This window comes from Gymnoscopelus microlampas, assembly GCF_963454915.1.
Source record: "Gymnoscopelus microlampas genome assembly, chromosome: 8".
NCBI classification, from domain to species: domain Eukaryota; kingdom Metazoa; phylum Chordata; class Actinopteri; order Myctophiformes; family Myctophidae; genus Gymnoscopelus; species Gymnoscopelus microlampas.
In genome coordinates, this window is record NC_139945.1 from 40140530 (window position 1) to 40161035 (window position 20506).

At 42.5% G+C, this 20506-nt stretch overlaps 1 protein-coding gene across 1 annotated transcript; it reads right to left on the reverse strand.

The window, feature by feature from the left end:
• Positions 1 to 661: 661 nt before the first annotated feature.
• On the reverse strand, positions 662 to 20224 carry col26a1 (collagen, type XXVI, alpha 1). Its single transcript, XM_084065583.1, has 14 exons — positions 19551 to 20224; positions 17669 to 17791; positions 17041 to 17144; positions 7150 to 7211; positions 6784 to 6910; positions 6534 to 6632; positions 6098 to 6223; positions 3353 to 3436; positions 3083 to 3135; positions 2699 to 2761; positions 1567 to 1602; positions 1366 to 1410; positions 1195 to 1279; positions 662 to 1025 (listed from the first exon to the last, which is right to left on the reverse strand). The coding sequence occupies exons 1-14, from the start codon at positions 19706 to 19708 to the stop codon at positions 886 to 888; spliced, it is 1305 nt and encodes a 434-aa protein (XP_083921709.1). The 5' UTR covers positions 19709 to 20224; the 3' UTR covers positions 662 to 885.
• Positions 20225 to 20506: the final 282 nt, after the last annotated feature.

The following is a 20506-nucleotide window of genomic DNA, read 5'->3' on the forward strand; positions in this document are numbered from 1 at the left end:
AGACAGATGTCAGGTCTCCTCATAACAGTTTATGTGATCATATTTCATTGAACAAGGTTTTCTAAGTGCTACTATTAAAGTTATCTTGACAAAGGGAATACAGCAACATAGTGAACATGTGGACTAACTGTACTTCAATGGATGAAATGCTCAGCATCTCATGTCTACAAGATTGTAATTTCAAGTAACTGTAGCACTACTAATTTATTTTTACAGCAAAAAAGAAGTCAATACACACTAATCCTAATAGAGGTTGAGACAAAAGATATTACAGTACATATAAAATTGCACATCTAGTCAAACAAATAATAATAAACATTCCCCACATAATACAGGACTGTTGCCAGGAAATCTGGGCCCCATGAAAAGATATGATATGCCCCTTAAAACACATAATAATGATGATAACATGAATAATGTGGGCCCCAAACTTTCCCCAGGTCCCATGAATCATTATCACGTTTCACTGCTTTATGATAGCCCTGCACACCCACACCCACCCACCCACCCACACCCGCACGCACACGCACACACACACACACACACACACACACACACACACACACACACACACACACACACACACACACACACACACACCCACACACACATGAACTCAAACACGCACGCACGCACGCACGCACGCACGCACGCACGCACGCACGCACGCACGCACGCACGCACGCACGCACTCATATATATTTATACACAGACACCACACACTCACACATTTACACTAACGCTTGATTTATACACATAACAAGCTCACAGTTCACTATGCACCACAATGCAAAGCGTTGTGTGAGCTTGTCTATTGGACATTTTGGGCCAGCGACACTGCCGTACAACAAAAATATAAATCAAGCTTAAATGTTTGCAGTGACTTCAAGAAAGACCTCGTCTGTGTTTCTCTCCCAGTGTCTGAGGTCGAGAAGAGGTTTGAATGGGCTGAAGGCGTTTGGTCTTAAAAGCCGAGAAAGACAGGGGATCCGACAGACTGCCAAGTCCAGATCCTTCTGGGCTCTCTGTACCAAAGACAAAGAGACACAAGACAACAAATAAACAAAAGGCCCTTCAGTGTTGTAACTGAATTAATGATGAATTCATTCTTAATAATCATCACCAAATAACGCCTTTCATATACGTTTTAATTCAGACAATCAGTCTTCCATTTTTAATCTTCATCCTCCTTACCGTGAATGCCAATCATGTGTTCTAGGATCAGAACCCTCTCAGCGAGGATCTTCAGAGCCTCCCTGAGCTGCTGAATGCCTTCACCCTGAACAGCACAGGATATCAGTCTACTTGGGAACATTGTTCAGCTTTAGCTCACCATGGAACAACATTAATACTGCATTCTCTTACCTCAGACAAGCCCTCCCCCGGTTCACCCTTCAGCCCCGGGGATCCCTGTGAATGCAGAAAAATAATAATGCCAGCAAAATAATAACGCCAGTCATGTAGTGTGTGTGTGTGTGTGTGTGTGTGTGTGTGTGTGTGTGTGTGTGTGTGTGTGTGTGTGTGTGTGTGTGTGTGTGTGTGTGTACGGAACAGATTTATACTCACAGGTAGGCCTTGCTCGCCTGTTAAACCTGTAGGCCCCTGGTAAAAAAAAGAAGAAAAAAAGGATCATAATGTTAAGATGCATGGACTTACACATTATGCACACACACCTACATGCTTTAGCTTCTGTCTTAAAAACCCCATTTCCCCAAATCTCCAATATCTAATCACACCAGTATAGATGAAGGAGATCAGGTTAAAAGTCAGAGGGTGAAGCCAAATACCGAGGTGATGTGACATGGCTCCTCTGATTAGTGAGGTCAGGTCTTGGAATGAAAGAGACGGATTAGTCATGGCTCAGAGCACAAGTCTTTGAAGAGAACCTTGTTCACCTTTTGCATGTGTTAAAACATTGGTTGACAGCCAGGGCCATTTATCATTATCAAACATGGAATCAAAAAGGTGTTATGATAGAATCGAATACGTTGAACCCACTAATCCAATATATCTCTGCTGTCGGGCAGAAACCGCCCAAATGTCCAAAATATTAACTTTTCAGGAAAACAACACGGTAATGCCTCATTAAAGTTGATATGGTGACTTTATACTTTGTCAGATACTTGAGTGTGTCCTTATATTATCATCACTTTACCCAAATACAGCTCAAGAGGAGTTAGGAGGTTTTTGATCATTAATGTGGAAATTTACTTCGTCATTGTTTTTCAAGGCTTTTTCTGCCTTTATTGATAGGAATAGTAGACTGACAGGAAATGGGGAGAGAGATGGGGGGAGGGGGTGACACGCAGCAACGGTCGTCAGGAAGGTGCCCAGACCTTGATTTCGTCATTCTAATCAATGATGGAAAAACAGGTATCTCTAAAGTTGGAGTTAAGTGGTTTGACCAACAGTTTTGAGGATCCAATGGAGTTAGGAGGTTTAGTCAAAAGCGCTTTTTAATACTTTTCATTGGTTCAATATTTGTAAAACCCACACACAGACGTAAAGGGTGTTCAGTAGCACTGAATATATATATTTTTTTTAAAGTCTCTGTAAATAGATTTACACAAAGCCTAAATCTCTTTACAACGCTTTATGACTTGTTGTGAGCTTGTAGATCTGCAGTTTTTGCACAATGTTCGCCTATGACATGCCCAGAAAAGGAACGCTAGGGTTCATGTGGTTAACTTAGCCTCACTCTTTGCCCTGAATCTCCCTTTGGCGCAGGATCTCCAGCCTTGCCTTGTAGACCTCTCTCACCCTGAAAAACATGAAACAGAGAAATACACATTATTGATTGATTGATTGATTGATTGATTGATTGATTGAATACTCTATTAGACAGAAATATAAACAGCACAAGGTACAGTCAGACATTTGAGCTAAAAGGATAACACAAAAAAAGTCCTGGGGACTTGTTTCCATTGTGGGTCCTTATGTAGTGTGCGTCAATTAAGACCTTCACTGCATGGACACTTTTTTAAAATCTTCAATAATCATTAATCCGTGAAATCATCTCAATCAGGGGACTCTCACCGCCCCCTGGGCGGGTCAGAGTCCAAACAGAATAATTGATACTCACATCTTGCCCCGGAAGACCTGGAATCCCGGGAGGTCCCTGTGGTCCTAGAGGGCCTGTCATGTCACAAACAACATCCAAAGCAGGAGGAGGATAAATTATATACTGAGATATAATGGCTACAGTCTTTGTACCATGATTAAACAATATGATAGTTTCTAAGAGATGTAATGTTTCAGAAGAGTTTTTGCATGAACTCTTCTGGATTGAGGAGGATGGTGGTTCTGTGATGTTTTCTGTTTGTGACTATTGGAAACAGCAGTTAGGATGTACCTGTGGGCCCTCGAGGGCCCGATGGACCTGGAGGGCCTGGGATTATCTCAGGAACCCGAAGAGTTGGATGCAATGGCTTCTCCTCTGGACAACACACAAACAAGATTGATAAGAGCCAGATCAGGTTTTGTGCTACTCAATAGAAAAGTAAAGATAAAAAAATTGTTGCTAGTTTTTAGTCGTCCTGGGAGTTTGGTTGAAAATACAACATCCAAACTACAGGGTATTTTGGACTAAGAGTGAATTGTGTTCTAACACAATATTTCTAATTTTTTTACCTGCTTATCAGCAGGTAAAAACTCTAGAAAGAAACAAAGATGTGGGCCTGCACTCTTCTTTCACAGAAAGATTAAACAAACAAAAAAGTGCCGAGTGCAATGTTTGTTAAAACAAAAGTTTTTTTGTTGAAAAGCTAAAACTCTATAGTGATTATTGCTAGAGTGTTTGTTCAGTAACAGGGGTCTCCCTGTGGGTTGCCAATTTCATCCAACCAGGAGAACCAAGAGAATTATATACTGTTCCTATTCATAATTGTCTGCAAATTGTTTGGTTTAATCACTGCCAAGTTCATGTGTACTGTGGATCCCTGTTACCAAACAAACACTGTATATAGCAACGATTAGGCTACTTGAGCTTTTTAACACTTATTTGAACAAAAACGACTTACACCCCCTTTAAAGTCAAATAATACTGTATGACGGCAATGTTACTAGTTACTGTATAAAACATGAACCCATACTTACTGTTTTCAAATCTATAGCATTCTGCCTTCTAATCTGTGGTACATTGTGTTTCATTAAGGCCACTGCAACCCTTAACCCTGTGTTGGCATCATAAACAGTGTGAACATGGAAATCTATACTCGCTGCCAGAAACACTGGTTTGACACAGACAATCAACCCTCCTCCTCTCGTCTCCCCTCCCTTCCTTTGCTTTGCTTTGCGTGCGCACACGCACGCACGCACGCACGCACGCACGCACGCACGCACGCACGCACGCACGCACGCACACACACACACACACACACACACACACACACACACACACACACACACTCACACACACACACACACACACACACACACACACACACAAACCCCCCCTCTTCTGTCTCCAAAACTGTAGAGCAGAAAGCAGGTGTGACAGGAGTCGGGGCCTATTTCCCAGAGCTTATTAAAACCTGACTGAGGTCCGCTGAAAAAACACATTAGAGCAAGAAATGGATTTACAGATTGTTTAAAGAAATGTTTCCCTCTATTTCCCCCACACACCTGCTTCTTCCTATCTTATTTCAACACATAGGAGCGATTACATTTCCCAGAGCTTGTCTTATAAGGTCTGAATGGGACCATAGCAAATCTTTTAAACATTTAACTAAAATGATTGAGCGACCTTGACTAAACGGTTGGTGTCCAGAGCATTGAAATAATGAGTCGTTCATCCTTACCTAATGGTTAAGATCTGAGGGAAAATAATCTAATGCTAATCTTGAGATTAGTTAGAGATGAGTTAAGAAAGATTTTCTAAACCTAGTTTTCGGTCACATTTCATACATCTAGGACCAACAGTCAGGCTATAGATAGAGGTTCATGGCTAAGCAACAGGGCTTGAATCTGGCGTGTGAGGGTGAGATTGGAAACAAGTGGTCAGTGCGAAAGCGGCCTTATTACAGGCCCCAAGCTCTGTTACTGTACCAGCATCGGTGAATCTTTGGTATATTCTTTGCTTTGGCGCATCAATGATATGGGTTACATAACTGTTTCCAATGCCTTTTTCAGTATAAGTAATGTTTAAACCCAAGTACTTCACCATCCACCTCAGTACTTTAGTTCTGTATCAGTTTAAGCCCCATGAGATAGCTATGCACAGTTGTGATGACTGCAGTCCACTAGACTAAAGGGTTGTAGTAGAAGCAAAATTCCCCCTGGAACCAATTTTATGATGTTAGTTTCCCCTTGCCCGGCTCCCTCCCCAGGAGAGTTTATATGAGTGGCAGAATATCTCCTCCCCTGTTTATAACCAGCCCAGTTTGGCCCTGGGCCCCAGCCCATTCCCCCAGCACAGACTGTTGTGCTGACAGCTAACAAATTAGGCCTGATTTACAGCCAGTTGGCCCCCACAGCCAACATGGTCCCACAGACCCAAATCTACATAGTTCCAGACCCACAGACACAGTCTCTGGCTTATAAAGACAGAGCCAGCCAAAAGCTTAATCGGAGCCAGCAGTGCTCGTGAGCTGATGTTTATGGCATGGGCATCTACTGCCCTCCTGTGGTGACCATTGCGTATTGAATATGGGAGCTTAGTATTCTATAGACCAATTATTTGTTTACTCACATTGAGACTGGACGCACAGGTGATTGTTTCACGCAATCAATTCCTAACCTGTTGTTTAGGGGTGCGCTAGTTTCAGCACACCCCAACCCCCTCTTGTGTGTTGGCTAGTGAGGTCTGAAATCTTTTTAAACCATCCCATTTAAAAAAAAAATATTATTGCTTCATTATCTCCACAGCTATCTCCACAGTCATTTCTCCTACTGATTTTGGTGACATGACCCTTAGGCCAAAATGTCAAATTTGCATGCAAGATATCTCACAATCTAATAGGCAGATTGCAGGATGAATCCTATTGATTTTAGTGACATCATGCCCTCTTCTCTATAGCACCACCAAAAGGCAAATTTTCAGTTGCGTTTTCAGGAGCAGCAAGGCCTCTAGGAGCCGGTGGTGGGGTGGACGACTCACCTGACTGATGTACCCCAAACACATCACCTCTAAGTGGGATAGAGGAGTGAGACCCCGGGAGCCCTGGTGGACCAGGAGGGCCAGGAAGACCCAATTGCCCTGGTGAACCTCTCTCCCCCTTTGCCCCTGAACATTATGGACAAATGTGATACATACTAATATTAAAAAGATGTAATAATACAACAAGTAATCAAACCCGACAAAAGGGTTTTTAAGCCATACCATTAGTGATTAATTTCTTGCGCTATGAAAAAAGAACTTGCTGTGTTTATTCAGCCACTTACATACTGATAATACAATTGTGTCTAACCAAAAAACAACATTTCCAAATCAGCAGCTTAGACAAGAAAAGAGCATATTCCCTTTTCCAACCCCCAAGTATGATGTAAGAGCAAAATGGCCACCATGTGAATATGGTCAATTGTGGGCATTTCACCTATGGGTCCGGAAAAGCCTGCTCTCCCAGCTGGTCCAGGGGGTCCAGCAGAACCGGGAAGTCCTGGTGGTCCAACAGGACCAGGAGCCCCCCTTCCTCCTGTTGGTAAAAAACATAATAATGTACAATTTCTGTCCAATTTGTTTGGGTATAGATTGGACAAATACACTTGAATTGTAAAAAGTTATCGCATACCTCTTTATTTACACTAGACACTAGATCATTAGCAAGCAAGTGGTTGTTTTCCTACCTGGCGGTAGGTATGATGGGGGTCCTACAGGAGTGGGTTTGGGTACGTCCACCTCATTGTCTGAGGACCCCTCTGGTAAATGGTTCACCAATGATGTAGAGGAAGTTGTGTTCTCTAGCAGTTTGATCTGGATACACAGCAGGACATCTCAGATACATCTGCACTTTGTAGTATAGTATATGTGTATAGTCTGTACATTGATTAATGAACTGGCTGGCTGGCTCTGAGACACTAAAAATATCAAATTCTCTCTGGGAATGAGAACTCTTCAGGAGTTTCAGGACTAAATGCATAAATATTCTTAATGCCTGCACATTTATATCTTTTATATCCATGCATGGAAGGTTGTTGTGAGTTCGACATTACCTTGGACTCAATGGCATTCAGTCTGCTGCTCATATCAGTGAAACCGGTGCAGTTCATACACTCTAAAGTGTAAATAAAGGAGAGAGAGAGAGAGAGAGAGAGAGAGAGAGAGAGAGAGAGAGAGAGAGAGAGAGAGAGAACGTCACACTTCTCATCCTTTAATTAATGTCTTATCATAAGTCTGAGAGATTATGTGGCAGAGAGCGAAGATTCATGTACAGTATGAGCACAGCGATACGTGATTACAAAAGAGAGACTACTGTACATGATAATTAGATAATTATTGATTATGGACATCACGCAATGCCCCCCCCCTTCCTTTCGCTTCCACACCTTTCTTTATTTTATTACCCGCCATCATCTTTTTTTTCTTGTCTCTACAGTACTTACTACTGGCAATACCAGTAGTATGTCTGTACAATGCAGAACTGGTCATTCCAAAAGACACAAGAACATTGACCATTAAACAATATCAAGGAATTTACAAGCAAACTTCCTTAAATCATGTCACTCACTCAGACAGACTAAATATTATCAGATCTCTCTTCCCATTCTCTCTGTCTTTCACTGTCCAACACATGCATGTACACACACGTGCAAGCGAGCTAGTGAGCGAGCGTGCACACACAAATACACACACACACACACACACACACACACACACACACACACACACACACACACACACACACACACACACACACACACACACACACACACACACACACACACACACACACACACACACACACACACACACACACACACACACACACACACTTGACTTGCACATCTCCTGAGTCGGCATGTTTTCTCTCTGTCTGCCCACTTGCAATGCCTCTCTGTGTACCCAGACACTGGGAACACATTCTCTACTAGATACAGCTGCCATCACCAACGTCTAGGGGTTACACATACCTTTCCACTCACTCGCTCACTCGCTCCCTCACTCACTCACTCACTCGCTCGCTCACTTGCACGCACACACACACACACACACGCACGCACGCGCGCACGCACGCGCGCACGCACACACCGGCACACTTTGACTTGCACATCCCATTGTGCGCCAGTTGCCAGAAGCTATTTTGCCCAATCTCTTTCACAAACCATGACGCTCAACAGTCAAGCCATTAGTTACAGCAACGCAGACAAATTATGTTTCTAGCAATCTTGGAACCCCGCATTTATTCTAAATACTGTAAGAACCTAAATAGCAACCTAGAAGCTCTCAAGGATCATAAGTACTGTGGAATGTCAGCTGTCCGTTCCACAGATGGAACCCACCCACACTGTGGTCATAGTGAGGATACCTAATGAGGTATACTGCCAAGAACTAGGAACAACTGGCACTCATAAAGCAAAACACGAAACAAAATGAGCCAAACAGCTATGGTCTGCCGAAATCATAGTCTCTGACCACAGCACAACAGCCATTGAGGTTTCCCCAGGCTTCACAGAAATAGGACAGGATGTGTGTGTGTGTGTGTGTGTGTGTGTGTGTGTGTGTGTGTGTGTGTGTGTGTGTGTGTGTGTGTGTGTGTGTGTGTGTGTGTGTGTGTGTGTGTGTGTGTGTGTGTGTGTTTGTGTGTGCGTGCCTGTTCGTGCATGTTTTTGTGCGTGCGTACATGAGTGAGCGAACATGTCTACAAGTGTGTGTATCATCCTTGAATGTGGTTTTCGAAAGACTGAGTCCCTGATTGGTCTAGCCTAGAACACATCCACAAACGGAAACAACAATCAACAGCTCAGCCCAAAACACATTCCTTCATCTGCCCACATACTGAGCACTGCTGAACTACTGTGCTTATCTGAGGCCAAAGTGACCCGTATGAGCCCTTTGTTGTGACTTGCTACTGGGGTTTCCTTAATGAGGAAAGAATCTGATTAAACATGTTTGCGTCTTTGCTCTCCCTAATGACCACACCCGGCCCACCAGAGCATTCACAACACAATACCAAGGTTATGACTAACCACAGGCTGCAATGTGTGAATGGGGTTCCATTCCTCATCAGTCATTCACCACTGACTTATTGCATGCACTTTGAAGTATAATGCTACTGAGACCTGTTAGTGAGGCCCCCACATTTCGAATCAGTTAACTCACAATGTCCCTTTCTCGTCTCCCCAACAAGACCCTGGAATGAGGCTGGGATCCAGGCATCTCTTATTATATCATAAACTTGCACCACAGGAAAACACCAGAGCTGAGTCAATATACCATAAATGTGAACCAGAGGAAAACAACAGCGATTTCTAGGGTAGGCAGGCGGTATTTCTGTTTTTGGAGTTGGAATTTAATTATATTGGGTTAGAAAGCCAAACTTCCGTTGTGTGAGAGCTGATGCAATGTTTAGAATGGGACCACCATCTATAGAGAGTGTTTGGGTGCATGATTACACCACGGCAACATTAAGAAAAGTTATTTTTCTTGGATTGTTCTCTGCTCATGGGAAAGGTTCAGAATCATGTTGTCTTTACTAGGAAGCCAAATAAATAGAAAGTATAGAGAACTTTTCCTACTCCATAGGGAAAGGCAGAACCAGGTTTTTGCCAAGTAGCCTACAGCGAGCCTAAATGTATGAGACGGATTTGATACAGGGGAGAATTTAAAATATGGATGACAATTATCTCTTTTGTCATAGACACATTTCAAGAAAAATACAAAACTTTAGTTTTTTGTTTCAAGAATTTGCATAGACAAAGATTAAAGAGAGAATGCCGAATTGTCTCATTATTTGTTGTTATACACATACATGCATTGTATGAATCAGAAACAAAGCTTTCATTATTCAACAGTTGTTGAAACACCACAATCAGCAATAGTCTACGGATAATTTGTTATATTAAACTGTTTATGCCCTGGCAATTCTTTTAATAATAATACACATAGGTTTAATAGACAGTTTTCATTATCCATTTCACATAACCAACAAAGAATGTATAGATGTGAATCTTTGGAATAGATTGGTATTGCATGTTGGATACATTTATTCAAAAATAATAATAATTATTGGGCGGTATAGCGTAGCTTGGTTCCAGACAAATCTGCCATTGCAAAAAGAAATTGCCCTCGTAGATTAGGACTGGCCCCTCTCAATAGAGATTTTATTTTCACACATGCAGAACTCCACATTCCACATGCTATTTTCAAATAGCTGATGCATATAAGTGTGGCCTAAGTTGCTTCTTTTGGGCTTGTTTTCCTAGACCTGGTTGCTTATTTCTCTCACAAAATGCTGCCTGTAATCAGTGCCAGCTTAACGGAAGTGTTTTAGGTGCTGAAGCACAGGGCACCAACCTTGGGGGGGCACCAAACGGCATGGAGGAAGTGAAAGAAGACAGAAAATCGACAAACAGCACCGACAATTTAGAAGCAGCTGCTGCTGAAGGAGCGCTAAAACGGTGAAACGCGCCGGTGATGAGTACATTTTTTTCATGGGGGGCACCGAAACAGGTCGTAGCACAGGGCACCACGAAGGGTTAATCCGGCCCTGCCTGTAATAATGAGTCCTCATATAACGTCGGCCGATAGTTTGTGCTCAACTAAATGCCAAGTCTTGCCAACAGACTACAACAGACCGTTGTATAGTCTGAAGTAGTCTGAAGTAATCTGTTTGGTGGAGAGTCACCTAAGGCAAACTACAATAGTGGAAATCCCCATTCATGAATATTCCCTACCATGATTGTACAATTGACAATAATGGGACAGTGTACTGTAGCTGTTTGAACAGAGGGTTTTGTATGACAGAGTATTACAGTACCACATTCAAATCACTTTTTAGTTCCATTTCTTAAATACTGACACAGACACACACGCACGCATGACGTACGTGTGCACGTGTGCACACACACACACACACACACACACACACACACACACACACACACACACACACACAGACACACACACACAACCACAAAACAAACCATGACGCACACAGCTCTAGATGCTAATTTCCATAGACACTAAATACCTGTTCTGTCTGCATGTGGAAGGCCATGGATGGAAGATTTATTGAAACATCTTCCTGGACCAACTTAAGAGGGACTGTCACATTCCCAATATACACAGAAGCGAGTGCCATGTGTGCAAGTGTGTGTGTGTGTGCGTGCGTGCGTGCGTGCGTGCGTGCGTGCGTGCGTGCGTGCGTGCGTGCGTGCGTGCGTGCGTGCGTGCGTGCGTGCGTGCGTGCGTGCGTGCGTGTACGGTTGGCTGACAGCCTCTCAGGCCTGGCTGCATGGAGCATGTTGTGTGTCTGACTCTGCACAACAGCCAACACCCCCCAGACCCATGTGCATGCCTCTGTGAGTGCATGCACCCACCCACGCATACACAAACATACCCTAAATCATTATCAGACTGTGGTTGGTCAGACGGGCGGTGGATAGAGCGTAAAAGCATTTTTTTGGAAACCAATATGACTAGTTCTGCATTGGGAGACGTTTCTGCCCTTTTTCATCTGGCTGCTGGCAGGCCACTCTCCATTTTACCAGACTACAAGCTGCGGGACGCTTAACCAGTAAACCTTGCAAAAAAGGATATGTCTGCTATAAAATATTCATAAAACAGTGCCATCATTTCATGCAGACAGAGATACGGTCTATCACTAGTGATAATGATCTTCAAATTCCCAACGAGGGGTCGATATTCAACTTTCTTCACCCCCCAAGAAAAAACACACTACTCAGCAGGCGTAGTCATAATACAATGAAACAATGACAGTACACCCTCACGAGGGAATGTCCCTATAATTTCTCTGTCATTCTCTCATCCATTCAGAATGCATCCACTCATCCCATCACCATGCACCAAGTCCAACCCTGCTGCCAAGACAACCAACAGTTCTGGGTTAACCACTAGACCTTCTAATCTTAGTTAAACGGACCTGAGTTGCTGATTACTGTACTTGGTGCGCTCTTTTTTGATCTACACCAAATCTTTTCGCCAAAAATAGCCATTGTGAGGTTGTAGATCGGCTATTTTGGGCGAATGTTCCCCCCAGAATAGGGATGCTGGGGTTCAAGTGGTTAAAACACCAACAACACAACAATCACTGTAGAGATGGATGCCCTTCCCACTCCACAGACACACAGTCATCCTCATACAATGAGGGGATGCTATGTGAATTTTGCATGGAGAGACATGCTATGTTTCTTTTATTTTTGTTTTGAAGTATTCTGTAGCAGTGCCCAGTGAAAGTCAGAAGACCATGAAGGAGAAAACGAGAATTGATTACAGCAGACAACAGACAGATGGATCCTGACCTGATCTCGTCTGTCTGGCCAATAAAATCACAGAAATGGTTCAGAGGAAAGCCGATATATACTTTGTCGTACAACCGTGTCTCGAGCAGAAAATAGCCAATCTACAAGCTCAATAAATTAAGCATGACACAGTGACCACTGACAGACAGGTAGACAGAAAAGAAGGGGCAGATGGTAAGAAAGACAGTAGACAGGAAGGCCCGACAATATACCGGTGAAAGATATGCAAAAGCGCAGCAGGCACACGGAGAGGCGAACCATCCATCAGCTACACCAGACCAGAGCTGGGAACAGCTGAGCTGTCCCATGGCTCTCCCTGGGGTCAGAGGTTACTGTCTGACCTATATTTGAGCACAACCAGGGCTGTAAGAGAGACATCAGTCATATACCCTTGAGCTGCAACGGTTGTGGTCTGAAAGAGCACATGTGGGATACGGTTCTGTTTTACCACTTTACTCAAAGGAGCCGAGGGATGGAGGTCTGACAGGGGACCTGGGAGTGAGATAAGTGGAAAGAAGACGAGAACACCGAAGACTGTGAGCTCAGCAGGGGTTGTCATAACAAAGAAAAGGCAAGGGTGAAAGAGTAAAGGCCAAGTGGAAAAAGAAGAGATCTGAATTAAATACCAAGAGAAGACAGTGAGATTTACTCTGGGTCACAAATGTAAGTCGAGGTAGAGAGGGATAAAAGGTACAAGGCAGTGGGTGTTTGCCTGACAATTCGAGATAATCTCTCGAACAATGGAAAGTCAGCAACACTTTTTGCTGACTTTCTCCTTATCCCGAACCTCTGAGTTGGAGACGAGCATCAGTGACTTCAAAACCTTCACAGCTGTGGTATGAACATTTCACATACTGTAAAGAAGAAAGGAACATATGCTGTGCAACTACAGTACAATCAGCATTGAACTTATTAAGCACCCTTTCCTGAACTTCTGTGTACGTTCAGGGGTCACTGATCCCATCAGGTTTTGCCGAGGGAGGTCCTGACTCCTGGCACAAGCTCTTGATAGATTCTGTTCCCCATATCTGCAGAAATTACCCACAGTCCCTCCGGTTAATATGATTGTGTGTGCAGATAGGCATCATGGGTGCTGCTGTGACAAAATGAAGAGGGGGCAGGGGCAGGGGCTAGCGGCAGGGAAATTACTAACACATTTTTCCTAAATGTGTTCCATTCCGTCATGTGTTAGCACAGGTCCAATGAAAGTAAACTGTAAATCTTGTGATGCACTGTACACAGCCAGTCCAAACTAGACCAATACTCTTGTTCTGTCAAAAAAATATATAGCGGTCAGGGTGTCACCGAAACATATTCAGAAAACACCCACATTCCTGCAGGGAGCACGTACCAGTTCAAGCTTTGCAACAATACAATTATGTGGCCACACACTCCCAACATATTTAAGACTGTTATATTTATAAAGCTGTTTAACCCAACAGAGCCAAAAACAAGAAAGCCTATTTCAAATGTGCTAAAGGTGTCATGACGATTAGTTTCGGCATTGTGCAGGCATACAAAAGACAAAATCATGCAATCATTCAAAAAACCTACATTAAAAAACAAAGCAAAAACTTAGAAAGAGCTCTTTGAAGACAGGAATAGCAAAAGAGCTATTCAATTCCATCTTCTCATTGTGTCTTTTTTGTTTATATGATAAGGCCCAATGGTGACAAGAGTTTTGTGTCAAGTAGAAGGTGTCAAGGCAGAGCAGATGAAACAAGAGAACATGTAGAAAGGAGAAGGACAAAGCATCTCTTAAATGGATTCTGACGAGACTCCAAGCCCTGTCTCATTTGTGTGTCCTTTCTCTGCATCTCTGGGGATCCAAGAGACCTCTGATGTCAAGCCAGAATCACATCAAACCAAAACCAGTGGTGATGTCATCTTCAGTGGGTAAGACTCTCGTCTCTGCCTCTTGATAAAACAATTGGTATGAAGGTCCTTTTTAGTGCTCAGACGTGCACATTGGGTGACAAACATAAGGATACATGCACATGCATGTGCACGCACGCACGCACGCACGCACGCACGCACGCACGCACGCACGCACGCACACACACACACACACACACACACACACACACACACACACACACACACACACACACACACACACACACACACACACACACACACACACACACACACACACACACACACACACACACACACACTTGTGTTGCTGCCATTGACAACAAAAAACAAAAGCATCCTTCCTAATAATCAAGAATTCTATGCTCCATGTTTTGACACAACTATTCTTAGACCTGAGTTGGCTTTCAATGCATCAGAATGCAAATGTAAGTTGGAGTAAACTTAATCTCCATGGTTTTCAGTACTGCAGTATGATCATGTCCCATAATAAAACCTGATCTAAGCACGGTCACGTTTATTACGGAGGCCTGGCTGGAGAGTGTCACGCTCATTAATTTCGGTGGGGCCACTTTCCCACAGAACCAGCCCTGCTGCTGCCGTAGCTGCAAGCAGCAGCAGCTGGACCCAGCTAAGCTCCACACTCTTACATCTGACCCCTCAACCCTCCTTACAGCCATTGTTGATTTTCCTTTCTTTCTTTCTTTCCCATTACACTTTTACCTTCTTGCCATTCATTTCTCTGATATTTCTCGCACCTGGTTGGTCACGCACTGTCCTTTTGTTATCGGTCTCCTCTGTGTCACTGCCTCCACCACTCTGACCCCTGCCAGGCGCTGTGCCTCCCGTGTCTCCCTACATCCTAGCTCCTCCACCTCTGAATGTGAAGCAGACTGTCAGTGACATCACCCTCAGTCTGTAAGGTCTCCTTATTGAGTAGAACCTGGCCTTCTCTCCCTCCATATGGAGGTGATTTTCCTTGTGCTTTACCCATTAGAATGTGCAAATACATTTTAGCAAAGGTTAAACAAACAGCCAGATTACTTCTTCTCACTCCTGCAACCACTTTGGTCTGAAATGAACCATAATCTCTGGCATTACCGTCTGTGCGGGTATAGCTACATGTTAATCTTTATGTTGGAATAATATATGGGTGGGCAAATAATGGCTTCTAAAAGCTTTTGTGATATGTGCATACGTTTATTTCATTAGAATTAACGTGTGTTTTCTTAACTTTTGGAAAATCTGCCTGTCCAAGTCCAACAATGTGTAATTATGCAAAATGGACTTAGGTGTGGGTAATTATCACTAACAAGCACCAGCGCTTTCATCGATGTAACTGTTGTTGTTGGAACTTGGAATGGATACATTTAGACAGTGCATGACAATGTGTTCAATGACATGCTAATTACTGTATTTTCACTTCTCCAAAACCTACCAAGTTGTTGGATGTGATACCAATTAATGACCAAATTGCGGAACAGTTCAAACAACTGTGTCATGGCCAGTGCAGTACAACTGAACAAACTTGCAACCATATCGGACAGTGTCTCTGTTTATGAAAGAACTGTAATTGAATGCATTTTTCAGTGTGCTGGTGAGCCAGTGAATATCCAAGAGTAGAAAGCAGTTGAGACAGACAGCCTGACATCAGTCTTCCATCCATCCTCCCATTTCCTCTGACTGACTCCTGGTGGCTTGCCCCTGGGTGAAAACCTCAGTCTTTACTGGGCTAACTGTCTGCGGTCTGTGGTGTCCAGGAGGAGCACTCCCCATGAGCAAAATACCCACTGCTTTCCACTTTAACAAGCTTCTCCACTAAACGTTTCTTTGAGGTTTTTCTTTTACTTGACTAGCTGTACTGTATCTATGGCCATATTTAGACAGAGGGACAAAATGGCTTTACTTCTGTCTGTCTATGTAAGAGCATAGTAGTGATGATAATACAGCCTTACAGTCAGTGGTTCTGAACTGGTTTGTGTATGGAAGCACACTGGTGTACGTAGCTCGAAGTCACTTCAGGTGTCCCTTAATATTTTTGCTCAAATGCTAAGAAGATTTTCTTCATTGTAATGAAATCAACCTCCAATACCATAATTATTTTACCAATCTTATGTTAACATCTTTGCTCCTTGGCCAGCAACTGTTTGCCTTGTAATTTTGATTCTTCAATAAGGGGCTGGAGTAGACAAAAGTGCTGGGAGACAGAAAGAGAGATGGAGAGAGAGACAGAGAAGGGGGGGGTCTAAGCTTCCTTAAAAACAGAGAAGAATCTTAAATACAGGGCTATAAAGGTGCAGGTACAAAAACCACAGACCATGGCACCCTTTCAACGTTTTACTACAGTCCAACGTCTAATCTAAAGCATGCTCTCTTACAAGCTTTAATTCAACACAAGTTTAAATGGTATCTAAAAGCCAACTGCTTCACAGTAGCATGATTGCCAAGCTATATTACCAAACAAACAAAAAAGTCAGTGATGTGGGTTAATCTCCTTGGGACTGCTAACAAACCACAGATGAGCAATGCTTTGAATCTTTATTTCAATCTTTGAGTGATTTAGATACAGACCACATTTTATAGTGCAATCCCTTTTCTTCACTACTTGAGAAGTAAGCATCTGGCAGAGTCTGTGATTGGGAGGAAAAGTACTAGATACATCTAGATACAACATAATCTGTAGTCCATTTTTATCCTTTCAGAGATAAATGAATACTCCGCATTTAACTGTGTAGGGAAAATGCTTACCTTCACGACACTCTTCTCCTACGAAGCCAGGGCAACACTTCCACTCCAGTGCTGTAACCAGCCTATAGGCCACTTTATAGGAAGGCCTGACCAGAGTCCTGTAACTGGATTAAAACACATAGTCACTACAGGAACACACGCACGCACGCACGCGCGCACACGCACACGCACACGCACGCACACACACACACACACACACACACACACACACACACACACACACACACACACACACACACACACACACACACACACACACACACACACACACACACACACACACACACACACACACACACACACACACATTAATCAATTAAGCCCTATAAACTTTGTCGTATGATGACAAATAGCAAAAATAACCATTGTACATACAAGCTCTCAATGTGTTGCGTTGCAACGTGCTGTGAGCTTGTAGATCTGCTACTTTCTTTTGAAAGTTCTGAAACATTTTGTACAATTTTAAAAATATTTGAAAGATTCTGCAACAAAATCCCAAAATAGGGATGGCAGTGATAAAGTGATTAAACTACCATTACACATCACTGACTTTCGAACAACAAAATTGGATCAGCAAAACAATAGAAATCCATTATGACAACACAAAATGAGAACAAGGCAGGTATACCTGATGAGCTTGGCACAGGGTCCAGGCCATCGACAGCCCTGAAACACTCTCTGAACTGTGGTTTCAGTCCCATTGTGCACCTGGCACGTCACTGTTCTGGAAACAGTGTACTGACACCAGTTCCTATAGGAAAACACAATGGAAAAGGTCATACAACTGACAAGTGCTCTACGGAGATATGGAAGATTTCCAATGCTGCAATTTGTTGTGAAAGACATTGATATTAAAAACAATATTCTGTTAAAATAATGTCACTATGTTGCACATTTTGAAAGAAATAGCTCACTAGTTTTATACATTGATCTTATAGGTCTGTAGCATGCGGTATCATATCAATATCAAATCATATCATATTGTATCAAATCATATCATATTGTATCAAATCGTATCATATCATATTATATCAAATGATATATCACATATATCATAATTCAATTCAATTTTATTTAAGTGTCAAATCACAACAAGTTGTCTCAAGACACTTTACATGTAGAGCAGAGACCCGACATTGTCCCCCGATCACATCATATCATATCATATCATATCATATCATATCATATCATATCATATCATATCAATCCTACAGCCTAACTTGCACTTATCTAAACTCAATCTGCACTTCAATGATGGAATGAGTCCAAAACGTTCAAAACACCAAAAGACAAAACAGTTGTTACCCATGCAAACAACAAATTGATTCGATTTAATTTAGACTTTGAATGTTGTTTTGAGTCAAATATAGGCTATGTCTTAAAGGGCAAGACCACTTTGGTAGAGGTTTGGGTTGTGTATTTACCTTGCCATGATGTAACTCCAAAGGTGGACAAGAAATAAAAAATAATTGCTCCATTGATTAGAAATTGATAATTAAAAATGTGCTCCTCATTGACTTACATTGTACGGTAAAACAGCTCTCAAAGTCACTCTTTAAGCACATAAACGAACACAAACACAGCTGGTTCAGACAATATAGAACATCACCAAACCCAGTACTGTTTGTTTTTTTAATAAAAATGTTAACTTCCTGCTGATTTTACTATTTGAAGATCCAGATCCGGATCCGCGAATCCAGTCCAGGTTTTCTTCTTAATAAAAATAGCAAAAACAACAGGAAGTTAACATTTTTATTTAAAAAAAACAACAGTACTGGGTTTGGTGATGTTCTATATTGTCTGAATCAACTTTGTTTGCGTTTGTTTATGTGCTAAAAGAGTGACTTTGAGAGCTGTTTTACCGTACTACAATGTAAGTCAATGAGGAGCATATTTTGAATTATCAATTTCTAATCAATGGAGCAATTATTTTGGATTTCTTGTCCACCTTTGGAGTAATGGAGTTACATCATGGCAAGGTAACTACACAACCCAAACCTCTACCAAAGTGGTCTTGCCCTTTAAGCAGTGGTGTAAAGTAACTACAGTAAGTAGGCTACATTTACTCAAGTAGCCTACTGTAGGCTACTTAAGTTTTACCTAAAAAAAAATTGAGGTATTTTGACTGTATTTGAGTACTTTTACTTCTACTCCACTACATCTCAGAGGCAATATACATTTCGACCATTTGAAAATAGCCGAAGCTCACAATTGTGAGCATTGTGAGCTTTACTGTAGATCGGCTATTTTCAGAAGATTTGTTTATACATTTTGAAGTTTGTGAAACGGGACATTCTGCATGATGACTACTTTTACTTTTGGTACTTTAAGTACATTTTCCTTCCAATACGTTTGTACTTTTACTCAAGTACATTTTTAATTACGGACTTTTACTTGTAACAGAACGTTTCTACATTGCAGTATTGATACTTTTACTTAAGTAAAAAAAAAAAAAGAGCAGTATACTTTTCCACCACTGGTCTTAGTGCAAGCCAAGTGCATGGACTCACCTGAGCTGGTTGTGTGATCCGGTGCCCGGCGGTCCGGCCGTGTCTGACTTGATGCGCTGCACAGTGACCCCAGGGAACTGATAAATGAACCCAGTTCCCACCGAAACACACATCAAACACATCCACACGCACAGCGCGTACAAGACCGTTATTGCCATGGCTTCAATTTGATGTATTCCAATATGGAGATATTCGTGGATTTTTCAGCTGCACAGAGCAGAATACAGAATTAAATGTTGGAGTTGTTCGGGTTTGCCAGATATTTCCGAGGTGGAGCAGAATAAAACGGCATGAATGAACAGATCCTGCAGCGCTCATAAGTTTGTCACCCCGTCGCCTGACAGAGAGATGAACTAGCCTACTTGGGAAAGCAGAATGAACGCCACACACACACACCCCTTCCCAAAGAATAATAGGCTTTTCTGACGTTTGACATCCTGCCGAGGAACTAAAGGAATCAAATATCCAATCGCTGCGTAAAAGCGCACTTGAGTTGAGCGCTCAGGACCGCGTGCGTAAAAGCGCGTCTACCAGGCTGGCAAGGAAACATGTAAACTAGAAAAAGTGCTCCTCGGAGCACAGGTCTCCGCCAGGTCAGGTAGGTTATTGTGGGCCAGCATTGTTCGGAATTCGCCAATCAGGATGGAATATGAAAAATCTGACGGATTGTCTGGATCACTTGACTATAGAGATAATTTGCGTGATGTGTGGACAAAATCGGCCTCCTGGTGGCGCTATAATAGGGCAATGTTAGGGTGGCATTTGCTCCTCAACATGAATGTGCCTGCAAAGTTTCATGCAATCGGACACTGGCTGCGTCCATGATTTTCGGTATTTAGTTCCAGACCCTCCTGCAAACTTTAGCCAATCAGGATGGAATATGAAAAATCAAACAGATATCTGTTTTGATCACATGACTATAGAGATCATGTGTAGCGATTTGGGTGAAATTTGGA